Raw genomic sequence first — 16,692 nt, 5'->3', positions numbered from 1 at the left:
TTGCATCTCTGGCTCCAGCTCCATCCCCAACCCTGGGTCTGGGCTGGAGCCACAGCAGCTGCCTGCTCCCCCGCACTGTCTTGTGTTTGACTGTAAGACAAGGGTCTTTTTTCCCCTTGGTAAATGAGGGGGAAAAACTTGCCTTCTAATAAAGTAAATACAGTAATAATAAATGGCATTTTTCTCACCTTCTTACTGCTTTTACTTTCAAACTTTAACTCGAAAATCTCTGTCCATCTAAATTCAGACAAAGAATTCTTTTTTTAATCACTCTAATTGGCAGAAGCACTGCAAAAGGGTTGTTTAGTTTGTATATTTGGCAAGGTTTGGTGAAGTAGGGTGACTCTCTTTTCCCTACTTCTGAACTTCCTCCCTTTTTATATTCTGAACTTAACCATTAGAGGATTTTGTATTTAATTCTCTTTGACAAAAGCTGTTCCCTTGGAAACGGATTGCTGTCTAATTAAGCTTTTTCTTGCTCTTTGACGGATTCTAGATTTGTTTGCCAAATCTTTTTCAAAGAGACAATAAGGAAATGAACTTTTTATTTTACAGTACATGAATGCCAAAAATAAATTTGTTACTGCAGGGTAGTTCTCCCTGCCTCATTCAGTTTGTGGAAAGTAGGGAAACTAGTTTTCAGGAGTTACTAACCTGGCGCATCTACATGTACTTATTTACTGCACAGTAACTGAAATTACTGCGTGGTATGGGCATGCATATACACATGCATGCCCATACTGCACAGTAAATATGGTGACTTATGCTGACTTGAGTGTAAATTATATATCTGCAAGTTTACAGGTATCAAATTTATGCCTAATTAGTTACTGCGCAGTAATGCACATGTAGACGCTTTACTGTGCAGTAACACTGTGTGTGTGGACTGACTAGGGACTAACTTTAGTCCCAAGTCAGTCCATGCACAGCATTAATACGTTTGAATGCCTGCATGTGTAGATGCCGGCCTATTCCCACTTACTGTGCAGTAATTTTAAGCCAGTGTAAATGCACATGTAGACACGCCCACTGAATACAATGAACCATTGCCTTTGAGATTCATCTTTCTTCTATGACTTAATATAGATTAATATCTGCTATTGAAATGACTCATCCACTGTGTTAAAAGAATGCCCTTGTTTATAACAGATGGAACACAGGTTGGTCTTATTTGTTAATGGATAATAAGCAAATACAGACATAAATCAGCACAATGGCGTCATTTACTTTTAGTTTACATTCATTCGTTTTATAGATTGCACTTGAGAATAGCCAAGTGTATTTCAGCTTACCCTTAGAGACTCTAGAAATATCTTCCTCTCAAAGACCTTTGAACGGGAGGCTTCTGCAGTTACAAATTTATGACAGTTCCCATTGCCCAGTAAATCATCCATGGATTAAGTTACAGTAATGTTCTCTTCTCATTCCATTTTTCTGGCAGAATCTTCACTTTCCAGCTGTAGTAATTTTCCTTGTCAATGGCATTCCCTATTTCTGTCAACTTGTGTATGTAGAGAAATTTGCTTGAGTTCACAAACTCCTGTCAACAATGATAGTAATGGCAGAATCTATTAATATTAATTTCTGCACTTGGCAATGCTGTTTGTGAGAAGTATAAATAGGTTTGTGGAATTACAGATAGTCACATCCATGAAACTCTTCCATCTACCATCCAATCCTCTACTTTATCATTCTTACAATAGGACTTTCAGCCTTTTGCCTGTCACTGGTCTGAATGTGGCTGAGGCTGGCAAGGGCTGTCAAGAGTTCTGCAATGGCTGCTTTGTAACCTTTTTGAAATGTGTTGTTAGTCTCAAACCACTTCCCTGGATTGAAATTAGGCAAAATGAGGCCTAACATTCAGTATCATTTTCCAGGTAATTCTTAACCAAACTCCATTAGCTTTAGGTCTCACACTGGTTCTTTTCTTCCTCACTCTGGACTGGTTCTTTTTTGACCATGGGTATCAGACCTGCGGGAACATCTTCCAAGACTATCCCAGGAAAGGAGCAACCATCAGGCACTTACATTTAAAAAATATTTCAATAATAATCTGGCAAATCACATCCTCAAGTAAATAAGCAATTTGGGATAAATAGTCCTATGCATCTGAACAAAGCCTGTCTGCGTCCTCCAACTGTTTCTCTTCTCAACTCTGATGTCCTTTGTGAAAGGCAAACCTATTTAAGGTAAACCTATTTAACACCTCTTCTCAACTGACCTGTTGAAGTAGGCTTGGCAGGTGTTTGCCAAGTGATGTATAGCAACAGAGTAGTTTAGGTAATGAAGATGCATATGCCCTCTCTCCCCCACCTTCTATGCCTCCTCACATAATCCACACTCAATGGAAGGAGTCTGCCTGCTTTTCTGATATCCACTTCTCTCAAGAAAATGCAAATCATGGAAACAACATGTAATTAAAGGGGATTTGCCTTTATTTTCTGTTTTAAAAGACAGAATAAAAAAAGAGAGAAAAAGAAAAAACAAGTAGTGGCCATACTAATGGATGTTTTTTGTTATTTTTTTAAAAAGATGCAATCTGCTGAGTAACTTTTTCTTTAGTGGTTTCTTTTCCTGCAGCTTATCTATCTCCTATTTCTGATGCCCTGATATTACGAAAGAAACCTAGTAAATACCCTTATTGGTATCCTGATGTGGGACAAGGCCCCTTTCAGTTGCATGAAGGGAAGCAGGAACCACCTCCTTTTTCCCACCTCTGAAATGCCATGCATGCATACTTACCTTTTAAAGACAAATGGACCATATTGTACTGTTAATAATTTTCACCATAACTCACACTTTTTTTCTAACATATGAGTCAAGGATATGTAACTCTGTAAGTTATATCTATTGCTTTTTCATTTCCCTTTTTTCAACTTGAATCTCTCATTATAACTCTGAACCATTTTCTTTCTCCTGGTTTTCCTATGGATAATTTTGTGCCTAGCTTCAGTCTTTTCCAATTCCCCCCCTCCCCCATCTCCTGCCAGTCTCCTCTGACCTTTTCTGTCCTTGCTCAGTCAAAACATACTGTATACATTTTTCTCTCTTGCACAGACTTTGTTTCTAGGGCAGTTCTACTCTATTCCTCTTTCCTAAGCTCCTCTGGGGATCTGTAAGGCTTCACTAAAGGCTATCACTACCTACTTCCCCTGCCTTCTCCAATTTATCTGTGACCCTTATGATGCTCTTAAATGTCTAGTTCCCTGCTTCCTGCACAACAACCAGTTTCTAATGTACGCTGCCATCCCTCATGACCTGCCATTTTTTTTGCTATGGGGCACACCTTGATCTTGATGCAGGTTCAACAACGAAGTCCTTTCCATGTAATAAGTAATAGCATTGCTATTGTTATTGTTATATAACTAGATGGCTTCCAGTTCCAGCAAGGCCATCAATGTTAGTATGTCATGCTAGCCAGCACTACTACATGTCAACTTAATCTAAATAGGGACCCTATTAAATATCCTGTATAACGTCTCAATGACCTGTTAGTTCCTAGAAGAATCTGTTGAAGATTATTCAAGAGAAGCATACATTTTGGGTTATTTTCAAAGCATCTGCTGTGGAGCAGTGTTTCTGCACAATGTGGCTAACCTTATACTTTTATTTCAAGTCTCACAATATTTCATGTTTTCATTAAAGTCCAGGATCTTGGAGTTAAGTGAATACACCAAAATGTTAGCTTTCATTTTTTTAATGGTTGTGGAGATAAGCTTAAAAAGTACTAAAGACTTGTCACGGGCCAGCTGGGCACTGTGAGTGTATCAATTTTATCACAGGCCAACTGGGCTGTTTGATTCAGTTTCGCATCGAGGAGGCAAAGTTGGGAGTGAAATAAAGACAAATTTATTATAGCTTACACACACACAACAGTTAACAGAAAGATAAATGCAATAAGCAGATAATGCAGTATAAAAGAGCGAATAGTAAATAATAACAGCAGATAATAACAGATAGATAGATCAATCTGTTGCAGGCCAACTGTGCACTGCAAGGGTATTAGCCACATTGGGCTGTTCAAAACAACAAATAGACAGACATGGGTTGGCAACTTATCGATAGTCCCTCAATGCCAGGTGCGCACCAAGTGATTCCAGCGAAGTCAGGCGTCCCCGTTCGACGCTGTCAGAGGGATTACCAGGGAAGGTCCCTTGATCAGGATCCAATCCTCACTCACACTGGGAGTCTGGGGTCCAGGCGTGGAACAGAAATGACCGTTCTGTTCCCTCCTTCCTGCTGGTCACCTGATGCACATGCTTTTTATACCTAGTCTTATGTTAATCTGTTGGCCTCAGGGCCACTCACAATGTTGCCCTATAGCTGTTACCCTATGGGATTGAAAGGTGTTAAAACTATCATAAAAGGTTACTACCCAGACTCGGGTTTATCCAATAAGCAAATTACGATGCAGCACCTTTAGGTTTGAAATTGACATCGCTCCGCCTAAATCCCAACCCCTTTTAGGCTTCAGTTGAATATGCTTTCTTGGGATATGCTTTCCTGGAATGTGTTGGGTGTGCCAAGCAGTTAGATCCGGTTTTTATCGCTAAGGCTGAACCCTGAGCAAAAAACCATTAGTCCAGCTAATCTCACAGCTACAGCTTTGCCTATGGGGCCCAGTCAGTTCCACGAACAGTTAATTTATCATTTTGGTTAAACTTATGACAGATAAGTTATATTTGCAGTTTACAAATTTACAAGCTTATATTAACCAATATTACCTGTTTAGGGAAAATACCAAATGCCTCCAAGAAGCACATATTATTGCTTATTAATCCCTCTGGTTCTGGCTGTTACAAGACTCAAGAGTTACAAGGCAAATAAAAATAACTTCAATTTCATTTTTATCAAGATTTATGATTTGAGGGGGATTCTGACTCATGAATTGTTGAGTGTTTGTTATTGGCATGACTCCTTTTCCTTTACCATCCCTGCATCTTCCAGGAATGTTCTTTCTTAAAGAATCAGGGATTTAGGTGCAGTCCTTCTACCGTTCTTTTTTTTTCTTTCCACACAGTAGATGAAATTGTTCCCGTTGATCATAGTGAGACTCCTAGGAGTTATAAAATAGATATTATTCAGCTATCTGCTGTGTTTCCAAATAAACTGTTGCTTTAAAAACTTTTCCTGTTCTACGGATTTTTTTCCTTCTGCCTTCCAAGCTGTTGGCTGTTATGGACAGTCTGGGCAGATCACAGTAGGGTATGTTTGGTCATGCTAGTTGAGCTGACCAGTTTTACTTCTGCTGCTGGCTTTGGCCAAGGACCCACTGTTCAGGGCTCTTGCCTCTGCTGCAGCCAGGCTAGTAGATAATACTTGGAGGCCACCCAAGCTTGGTAGTGATGCAAAACAAACAAAAGAAGTTAAACAAACAAGTTAGCATTTAGCTGTCTTCCAGTGGTTCTTCCAGGCTTCACCTGGTGGTCACCTCTTATCTTTCACAGGCTTTGCAGAGCCTGCACGCTTGTGCAACAAAGCAAATGATAAGCAAACAAACAAACAAACAGAGACGAGACCTGCTCCGGGCTCTCCCAGTGGCTGCTTAACCGCTGGTAATTCCGGGCTCCTGGCAGCCTGCTCCCTGGCCAGGTGCAGCCTCTTGAGGCTGCTTTCAGTGTCTTTTATCCTTCCCGCTCTGGGGGCTCACGTGGCTAACCTTCTCTCACTCCCCACACCTGTGTCAGCTCCCTTGCTGAGGGACTCACTGAGTCCCAGGACATGGTTTCTCAGCCTCCGGTGAGGTCTCACATGTCGGGGGGGGGGGGGGGGGGGGGGGGGGGGTGTGTGCAGAGGTGCTTCTGGGGTATGGGGCTGTTCAGACTCCCCCGAATCCCTAGTAACAGGGCAGGGCCTTGTTACACAAACCTATAAATGTTTCCAAGTTTTCATTCCAAAAGTAGAACTCTGCATACAGATTTATGCTCTTCCAAGAATGTGCAGAAGCAGAGTAGAGACTTGAGTAATAAAGAGAAGAGTGAACCTATGTGTTTTCTGAAGATGATTTTTCTTTCTGACTGATCTGTGAGACAACTCTTAAAATATAACTGTGCTACATAATTGTATCTTCTGTTGATTTCTTGGAGGCATATAGGTTACTGGGCTCTGACTACCCCAGGTCTATAGCAGAAAGCTAAAGATGCCTTTCTTTTCTTTTTGATTATCTGATAGTGAATGGAAAAAGCAGTCCATAGGTGCACTCTAGTTTCTGTGATGAAATCACAGATATTACATAATATACATGAATCTGCTGAATTCTAAATTTTTCATTGCTCATCTGGGAATTATTTTTGATGAGCTGAACTAGAAACCAAACTTAGCACCAATAAATACTTAATGACACTAAGCGTATGTCTAACTGACATATTTTCCTTCCCTTATATAACAGAAACTGGATCTGCGATTACAGCTTCCTGCATCGGTTTGGGGAATTCAACATCACCACCACCAGGACAGGCAGGAAAACCAGTGCCAGGCTACAATGGTAAGTGTGCATAGAGTATGCCTGGAGGTATTTGTTTGTATCCTTGAGAAAGTACTTAGGAAATTGTAAGATCACACCTTATGAATGGAGTTATTGGTCTAGGACCAATCTTAATAGTTCTCGCATTCTCCCCAGCTTGCTTGGAGAAAAGAGAGGATTACCTAGGAGATACTGAAGAACTATGCTGAACTTTTATGGCTCTTACCAAGTGGCACATCTTGGAACTGCATCAGAGCTGCTCTCATCTGAATCATTAACTCCAGGATTCACTTAAAACAACCATCTCATACACACACACACACACAAACACACACACATCCTGTTGGACTGTCAGATACAGGAAGGCCAGGCCTTACAAGCTGATCCCAGGATCTAGTACAAGTAAAACTGAAACCACTACTACTACATATAAGTTTGATCCTGTATTTCTTACAGATGCTTTTTTTTACAGGAACTGTTCAACTCCTCACAGGACCCTTTACAACCCACCTTATTATTATACATTTCCTGTAAATGGTTAGTCTCATTCATCCTAAACTAATTTTGGGTGCCAAAAATGCAGAAATGGGATCTGAAGGTGCACAAGGAATTCAGAACCAGGCCCACTGTGACTAACTGGCTGTTCCAGCTTGCATTGAACTATTCAGACTGCATGCTTGAGACCAGTGGATTATTGTGAAGATATGAGAACAGTGCTTCAAGCCTTAATCTAAAATGATATGGTATTAAACGATAACCAGCAGTGAGAGCATCTGCTGGCAAGATGTTAGTAGTAGAAATCTTTAAAATTTGGAGAGAGGACATGATAGCTAGACAAAAAAGTACTTGCTTTATCAATGATTCACTCTTAAGATAATTTTAGCTGTTATATCTTTACATATTTTCTTCGGAGCATAAATGGTTCTATTTTCTGGGGCTATAAGCACATCTGTTTAAGAGTCACATCTATCTGATCTTTTCTTTTTCTTGAATAAAAATGTATTAAAAAATCTCCTTATGGTTACGTGCAGAAAGTAGAATCTTGCTGTGAATTCTGTGACCTCTTCACATATGTAATGATAAACTAAAAAGCAACTTGGCCAGGGTATAAATGTCCTCAATTTGAACTTGTTTCACATCCCAATTCTTTTTATCAAATAAGTTAGCCTTTATGTTCAGGCTTCTAGGAGGTCTCGGGTTTGAGAGAGATGTTAAACATATTATTTTTCAGTACTTGTGCAGCATTTTCATTTCTAGCTGTAAAAAATGGTAGGCTGCGAACCAGCATGAAAAGTGAGAGTGCGTGAAAGGTATTTGCATGCAGAGAGTGAAGCCACACAAGGAAGAATTCTAAAATATTTTCATACCTGGGAACTCTGATTTTGATGCAGAGATTTTAAGAATTAGTCCAAGACTGAAAAAATAATTAGATTTTTCAAAGGTCAAGCTATCTGCAGGGAAAGTACTCACATTCTTGGGCAGAATGGGCTTAGTTTGCTTTTCTTCTAACACACAGATGCCAGTGTGAAGATTAAAAAAAAAAAAATCATTTTCTGTTGCCCTAGACTTGGCACCATTAATTATTGTAGGAAGACAAGCAGTAATGTAAGAAGTGGGGGTAGATAGGAGGTAGAGGAAAGGTTTGACGGTTGACCAGAGCTCTAATTACCAGGTAACCAGGGATGATTATAATTGCATCACACCTGCTCCTGAGGCAATAGAAATCAGGCCTAGCAAAAGTCAGTGGGAAGCAGAAATATAGAGATTCTGAATGAATTCTGCACAATCTGCTGTTAATGTAACTAAAACTTCCCTTTTCTAAATAAAGCAAAGGGAATTTCTTCAAAAATGCAACATAAAACAGATGCCACGTTCAGTCACAATCTGTAAAGGAACGGGTATCACAGTAGTTCAGGACCAGTTACTAGAAAGGCTTACAAAGTCTATAACCCCACCATTACTGAAATATTGGTTCTTGACATCATAGATCCATAGATTCGTAGATTGTAAGGGGCTGGAAGGGACCTAACAGGATTGTTGGGTCCAGCCCCCTGCACTAGGCAGGAAAGACAACTGGGGTACAGTAATCACTGTATTTTGTCTTATTCTTCCCCACTTCAATTGTTTTGTGAATTTTAGCTGCTGATATGACTAGTTACAAATTTATTTTATACTTTAAAAGATAGACTCCATACTTTTCTATGCTGTAAAACTTTTAGGTCTAACACAGGGGTTGGCAAAATAAGGCCCATAAGGCAGATCTGGCCTACTAAGAAATTTTATCCGTCCCATGGTGGGTCCCATGGCTCTGCCCGGTCCAGGTATGGGGGACAGCCTGGTCTGTGATGTGTGTGCATGGTCCCTCTACCCCCAGGCGTGCAGTGGGGCTGGGGTGGCACAACAGCCAGACTCACTTCCCAGCATCACCAGCAGCTGCCAGTGTGAGTCTCCACCACCAGATGCTGCCTGAGCACCAAGAGTGCTGGACAGAGTGGGTGGGTGGAGTTTCCATGGAGATGAGCCAGGACCCCTTTGGGCAGGGCATGCTCAGCCGGGCAGATGGGATGGGGCTGTGGGCAGGTGGGGAGCAGCATCTAGGAGTGGGATGAGAGGGCAGAGCTGGGAATGGGATCTCAGGATGGAGACAATGTGGGACCAGGGCCTGGGGCAGAATCATGATCTGCTGCCCACACGTTTCTGCAACAGGTGCTGGTTTCATTGGCAGGGGCATGCAAGGAGCAGATTGCAGCTTTCACCATCCCATGATCCTGGCCCCAGCCCTGGCTGCTCATTCCACTCCTGGCCAGGGAGAGGGGGCCAGGAGCTGCTGATTCAACCCATGATAACTCACCAAAACTTCCCAAGTGGCCCTCCAGCTGAAATAATTGCCCACCCCTGCTGGTATGGTTCTTAGGACACTGATTGCTCAAATCATGATGCATTTAAACTAGATTTGTAGAGTCAAAATAGAAAGGAAAAAAGCCCATGCTTCCTAGACAGGGGTCAAAATCTTTCATATTATATCAGGTTAAGTATAGAATAAAGTAAATAAGTCTATGTGAAATGATTTTGGCTTTGCATTGGTATAAGTGTCAGAAGGACTAGGCAATAATTTTAGTTTCAAGCATTTTAACCAGGAGTAGGTAGAAATTAATGCCATCTACCACTGGAAAACTAAGGATATAGATGGATGTCAATTTTAGCTGCTTTGAAAGGGCAGAGAGAAACCCTGCTTCAAAGGGGACAGTAGCTGTTACAATCTGTTACATCTGCATGATTCCCAGCTTTGACTTGGAGATAAAGTGGTTTTGCTGTGCTTTGTATCAATCACAGGCTCATACAGAGCTAACAGTTCTAACAGCTTGTATCAGTATAATTGTTTCATCTACCTATGCCCTATTGTGTCCTGTTTATTTCTAGTTCAGATATTTCCTTAAACCAGATTTTCTATTCCAGTGAGACTCAACCTTTTCACCTCACAAGCCAGAATTGGGCCCTGCACTGCCCCTTCCCAGCCCCATTTGCTGCATTTGGTCCCTGAGTGCTGGCATTGGGCCATGGCAGCCTGTGCCATGCCTGCACTAATTCACGTGTCATGATTGGGCCCTGGCACTCTGCATGCTGGTATCAAGCCCCAGTTGACGCTGCTACTGCTCACATGTCACCAGATTTTTGGACCCCAAGGGTTTGATCTGGTCTGTGGGCCAGGTTTGTTTGGATTTGAGAGGATTCTTTAACTAATGAATTAAATGTTATAGTTTTCTATTGATCCAGGACTAACATAGCAAATCCTGGACTTATGTAAATTTCATGCCCTAAAGCTAGTTTGGAATTCAGGACTATTCACCAACTTTTGCCTTTTGTTTTCAAATTCTTAGAACAAGTGCATACATTACTTTCAGGGAAATAAATCTGATTTGGGAAACCCACAGGGTGTTATTACTGCCTCATTTCCAGGTTGCTGCATGCAAAGCAGGACCAAGTGTGTGTGCCTTTTTTTTCAGCAGCACAGCTTAGCTCCCTGGTGCTATGTTGTATACCTAAATTCTCCAACTGTGATTTCATAGAATCATAGAGAAGTAGGGCTGGGAGGGACCTCCAGAGGTCGTCTAGTCCAGCCCCCTGCCTGAGGCAAGATCATCCTTATCCAGACCTTCGTATCCAAATGCATAATTTAACTCTACATGAGACTACCTGCAACCCTGACACAGCACAGACCTAACACCCTAACCTGCCACAGGTAAAGCAGGGGAACCACAACAGCCTGGGCACCTCTACACACGCTCCAGGGGTAGTGTGGGGGGCACTTGAATTGGACTGGCTGCTCTAATTAAAGTGCCTGCAGTATCTCATGTATTGAGCCTCCCACACTTCAAAATGGTGGCGGGGGTGCTTTAACTAAAGCTTTTTTGATGAGCTTCAGTTAAAGTGCCCCCACTGCCATTTTGAGGCATGGGGGTGCTGAATACAAAAGATATGGAGGCTGCTGGAGTGCGCTAATTAGCATGCTCCAGCAAACTTGAAAAATCGAGTGCACTGTAATTATAGCACATCGGAGCAGCATCCCCAGATGTCTATGGGCACCCCCAATGTCCTGCTTCTTTGAAACGTTGCCAATATATGCTCAAGAGATTCCGGGTGGAGGGCCACAACCCCGGCTGCAGAGGAAGGCAAAACCCCCAACCATCTGTACCTGTTGGCACTGGCTTTATGAACCAGTTCTGATACCTTGATGGGAGAGGGCACAACTTTCCTTCATGAAACTGATCATGACACCTCTGTTCGATAATAGGAGAGTTTTATTGATATACAGTGATAGCAAATAAGACATGTGCGAGCAAAGTGCAAAAAGACTACACAGTCCTACTTATTTATCAGTCCTAGGGTTTCGCAAGGAGATGGTAAATCTGTCCAGTACATAAATGCCACATCACAGTTCCTGCTTGAATTAGTCTCTCATGTTTCCTATAGAGAATGTTAGCAGCCTTGGAAGTTGGGGCCAATGTCAAATCATTGCCCAGTGATCCTTCCTTTTGTATTCTTTCTCCTGATGACTTTTCATACCCAGTACTAGTGCTTGGTTTCCCTGTGGCCATCATGCCATTCACATTCTGTCCTGTTAGAATAATCCTGATTTTCAAACACATCATGTGCACACATCTTAATTTGGTCATTTGTCGGTACCTTAATTTGGTCATTCCCTGTCTCCTGATTTGGTCAATCCCCCAAGACCGGGGATCCCAGGGGCCTTTTGCCAGGTTACAGCTGGTCATTTTGACCTGATGCTGATTCTGCATGGTCCTATCTTGTTTGGGGTCTCGAGGGAACATTGGTTGTTTTATTGCTTCATATTTCCAATTTCCTAGGATGTATGCGCCTGTCTGTATGCTAATCTTGGACCCTTGGATCACAGATGCTGAGAACGTGAATCTCTTTGCTTTTTCCCCAGGACTGTTGCCACAAGTGGACTTTAAAAGCCAATTAACCCTTGCTGTTCCCTTGGACCATTGTTGCAATGATGGAATATTTACTCTTCCTACATTTACTTATGTTCCTATTCCTATATTTACTGATGCAATATTTACTCTTCCTACAAGCCAATTTCTAAAAGCAAATTCCTAAATATCATCCCCTAGCCATTGGTACCAATCTGGCCATGGAGTAAAATTGCCTCCTGACACCAGATATGGCAATTAGTTTGACTCTGAGTGGAGGGGCAAGATCCTCTGGCCAGAAATTTTTGGCTTTGCTCCCAGAAGGAGCATTGGCACACCCGAGTCAAAGCCCCTGTCTTGTCTGTAGCCAACACTGGAAGGCTATGAGGGCGGCTTAAAAACATCCTATCACATATAGCAAAAAGTGGGGGCAGTGGCAATCAGCAAAGCCCAGAAGTACAGGGAATACCCATGGTAGAACATAGGGCTAGCTACGCCTAGATCATCTCTGACCAGTGACTGTCCAGCATCTTTTTGAATACCTCCAGTGATGAAGAGTCCACAACTCCCCTAGGCAGTGTGTTCCACTCCCTCCCTATTCTAACAGTGAATTTTTTTTCCAGATATCCAATCTAAACTTATTTTGCTACAACTTCAAGCTATTGGTCTGCATTCTCCTCTCTGCAGCAAGAGAGAAAAAGTGTTTTCCTTCTTTATGGCAGCTGTTCAGATACAGTATAACCTCATAAATCTGGATCTCAAAAATCAGGAATTCTCAAAAATACGGCACTTTTTAAGCATCCCCTTCCGCTCCGCCGGATGCGGAAGGGAAAGTTTGCACATGGTGGCTACCGCCGCCATCCACCACCCCGCACTGCTGCTCCGCATGCAGCCACTGCTCCGGGACCAGCCAGCTCTCCTCCCCACCCCCTGGACGTGGAGGGGGAAGCTTGCACATGGCGGCAGCCGCCGCCATCTACCACCCCACTTTAAAATTTTTCAAATTTCCGGCAGGTGCGTGGTCTCGAGCATGCTGGATTTACGAGGTTATGTTGTATTTGAAGACTGTTATCATGTCTTCTCTTAAGCGCCTTTTCTGCAAGCTGAACATGCCTAACCCCTTCAGCCTCTTCTCATATGACTTGCTTTCCAAGCCCTTTATCATCTTTATTGCCCACTTCTGGACCTTGTGTTTTCTTACGTTATAAGCAGGTATAAGCAACAGATGGCTTCTGTAGAATTTTAGTAATTTCCCATGTGAATTCAAGGCTCTCATTAACATTCCAGTGAGGCTGTGTCTCAAAAAGATTGGACAGAATTACCTCTGAGTTCCCATTCACCCTCTCCAGAACAATTCTTGGATTTTCTATGTCTAGTTAAGCCTTCAGATTCATGAAATAATAAAAGCTACCTGGCGGCATTGTAAATCTTGGATTGGCTTTATCTATTTATATGCTAAGATCAGAACCACTGTCTGGAATGATCTGTCCAGCTGTTAAAGAAGGAATGTTTCAGCTAGGAAATAGCAGATTGCAGGAGCCCTGGGTACCCTGGTAGGCACAACGTTACTTCAAAAATCTTTTGGAAGATGTGTGTCTCCCTTCTCTCCATACTTCTTCCAGGAACTTTTTTTTCCTCTAAAAAAGGGTCTTGCAGCAACTTGGTTGCAGCTTGATGTTGCTTCTTCTCCTTTGGCCACCCTCAGAAAGCCTATTAATTAAGCTAATATCTGTCCTGTCTGTCAAGACTTAATGTAGTACTCTCCATTCTCCTTGCTGTTCCCAGGAATCAGCTATTCCTGTCGATATGACCCCTAGGCATTGTAGGGCATGACTCAGTAATTGGAACAAGTAAAAATGCTGTAAGTTAACCACTCTTCTCTCTTTATTGCCAGTCCACCTGGTAGAATGGATTTGACTGTAATAGATTTCCTAGATAACAATTTTATCCAGGAGAAAGTTTCAGCCTCTTTTCTGTGGAAAAGCCCATTGAAGTATGTCCCCATCAGAATATAACCACATTACTGAAGGTGACAAGAGATTGTGCAGTCCACTGGAAAGGACCAAGGGCTGGATCTCTGGTTTCTTTTCCCAGCTCTGTCACTGTCCTGTAGTGTGACCTCAGTCCATTCATAAGTTAATTTACCTTTTCTTAGTAGAAAATAAACCTTCTCTGTTGTGATGGCAGTTTCACTATACAGGTCTCATCACACTACAGGCAGATCATATGCACTTACAAAACAGTTTTATTACTCACACATGGTATTTTGTAAGGGGGCTACATTCATCCCTAATAACTTTATATGTCATCTCTTAGTACAGTATTGCTGCTTGTTTACTTTTGTTGTTGTTGTTGTTGCCATGCTCTGAAAGGATTATTTAGAGGTTCAGATTTACAGTGTGGTTCACTTTTTTCTGTTAATTTTAATTCTCCTTTCTAATGGACAGCCTTTCATTTTAAGGATTATTGCATTTGTGGCTGGGATGCTAACAGGAGTTTTGAGTTTATTTAGATTGGTACCCAGCAATTTTATATTTCCTTTTTTGTTGCCTAGGACTACTCCGTACTGTGATTTATGACTTAATTTGGCATCCATTGAGTTGCAGCTTGGCCTTATTTATCTGAAACAAGAAAAGTCTGATTTCTTTCTCTGTTACTTTTGCAGTGATGATTCTGGATAATAACAAGCAAACAGCGAAGACCAAGACTTTAGGAAATATTGTGGTAAAGTAAGCAAGACAAAACTTCAAATATGTCTTTCAAATAGCATAGAAATGTATGAGAAAAAATTGATATTCCTTAAAAAAATAGGGCCAGTTTTGGTTGGCTGGCTGGTATGCATGTATGCATGCATACATACGGTGCACCGATAGAGATTTTGGAGCCGATACCAATAGCTGTTATTTAAGGAGGCATATTGGCCGATACCAATCCAATACAGCTGCCATCAGGTGGTAAGTCTGGTGTGGTGAAAGGGAAGGGGTGTGGGGGGGCAGATCAGTGTCCCTCACTGTGAGGGAGGGGGCAGGGGCAGGCACTGCCCACTGGGGCAGTGTGGGGGGGCTTGGGACGAGACGGGACGGATGTGCGACTTGTGGGGTGGGGGCAGCTCCCACCACTGCTTGCACCCTGAGAAGGAGGGGCCAGGGTGGGGTGTGCCCCTGGATCTGCACAGTGCGGTGTGGGCTGCAGCTGTGGGGTAGAGCCAGAGCCAGCGCTGTGTGGGGCTTTTCTTGCTGAGGGCTGGGCTCGGAGCAGGCTGGGAGGAGGCTGCAGCCATCCCAAATTTTGCTGCAGCTCTGCTTCCAGCTTTTCCCAGTGTTTGGGTGGAGGTGGGGTGTTCAGCCAGGGCTACACCAGGCAGTAGAGTGGGGCTGAGAGTGGAGCTGCGGTGAAATTTGGAGTGGTTGCAGCCCCTCTCAGCACCATCAGAGCCCACTCCAAGCCTAGCCCCTAGCAAGAAAAGCCTCACACAGTGCTGCCTCCGCTTCACCCTGCAGCTGCAGCCCACCCCACACTGCACACATCTGGGGGCACATGCCCCCCTGCCCCTACCCTCCTGGAGTGTAAGCAGCGGCAGGAGCTGCTCCCACCCCATGAGCCATGCCTCCATCCTGCGCCGTGCCCTCACCCCACCTCAGCTGGGCAACGCCTGCCCCCTTCCTCACCACAGGGGTGTTGATCTGCCCCCCCCATGCCCCTTCCCTCCCTCCTCCCCTTCTGACTTACCAGCTGGAGGCAGCTCTCCATGCTGCCAGCTCTGGTCCGCATGCAGCATGGGCATTTATTGGCCAAATTAGCGGCCCCATTGGGCCGATATCTGATATAGGCGATTTTCTTTATATGAGTACTGATCTGATATTGGACCGATATATTGGTGCACCTCTAATGTATACATATGGTTTACCCTTTTGACATAGCATTCCTTTAAAAATTGAATCAGATACAACTGTGTAAATCTAAGCACAGATACTAATGAACTGAACATAGGTGAATGATGAACATATGCACATGTGGTTGTGAAGTTGGAAACAGATTTGATACTAAGCAGAAATGTATTGATATTATGATCATCAGTCTCTTCATTTTATCCATCTCTCGAAGTATTGAGCCTCATGTTAAATAATGTTAAGATTACTCCTTCTTAAGATGTTTTCCTCAATGAAATTAAAACTGGGTTAGATACAAAATGTGAATGCTTGCCTGTTTGCTGCTTTTCCCAGAACAGCCTCTATTCTGTGGTAAAACTTTGAAGGATGAACACATTGAAGTTTAATATTTAGGGCTAGACTTTGCTGTGTCTTATGAAAAAAGGGCTTCCCTCTACCTCTTCAGCAAGTTCTCCTCACACCTAGACAAAAGTCGATACAAAAAACCTTCAGAATTGCTTCTTGTTGTTGGGAGAAGGCAAGGTATTCCAACAGTGCCTCAAAGACAGAAAGAGTAGGCCTAGCCATGTCTCGGTCTGCCATGCACTGGCCATCTCTTGAAGGGATGTAGAGCATATTGTTAACACTCTTAAATAATGGTGATCTCTGAGAAACATTCTTCCTTTGCTCAGTGGGAATAAGCCTAGCTTTACACTGTGCTAAATGATAGTAATATTTTAGCAGAGTCTTGCATGGTATAAAGTCAGGCTCACTTCTAGTGACAAATGGAGAATGCTTCCTAGAGATCACCAATATTCTGAGCTCATAGCTATTCTAAGTCCAGTCTGATTTCTGTTGTCACCGGAGATTGGATGAGGCTGGATTATTCTTTGTGATACTGATTAGGTGTAGTTTTTAGAATAAC

At 42.7% G+C, this 16,692-nt stretch overlaps 1 protein-coding gene across 1 annotated transcript in view; it reads left to right on the top strand.

Moving 5' to 3' along the window:
- Positions 1–16,692, top strand: part of LOC102384331 (acyl-CoA synthetase short-chain family member 3, mitochondrial-like) — a 54,483-nt gene that overhangs the window by 12,803 nt on the left and 24,988 nt on the right. Inside the window, exons 2-3 of the mRNA XM_014527441.2 lie at positions 6,389–6,484; positions 14,564–14,627. Of these exons, the coding sequence (XP_014382927.2) occupies positions 14,566–14,627 (62 nt within the window). The 5' untranslated portion in view covers positions 6,389–6,484; positions 14,564–14,565. The remainder of the gene's footprint in view (positions 1–6,388; positions 6,485–14,563; positions 14,628–16,692) is intronic.

This window comes from Alligator sinensis, unplaced genomic scaffold, assembly GCF_000455745.1.
Source record: "Alligator sinensis unplaced genomic scaffold, ASM45574v1 scaffold1726_1, whole genome shotgun sequence".
In the NCBI taxonomy this organism is placed as follows: domain Eukaryota; kingdom Metazoa; phylum Chordata; order Crocodylia; family Alligatoridae; genus Alligator; species Alligator sinensis.
The sequence above is the reverse complement of the archived record's forward strand: the minus strand, read 5'-3'. Positions and strand labels throughout refer to the sequence as shown.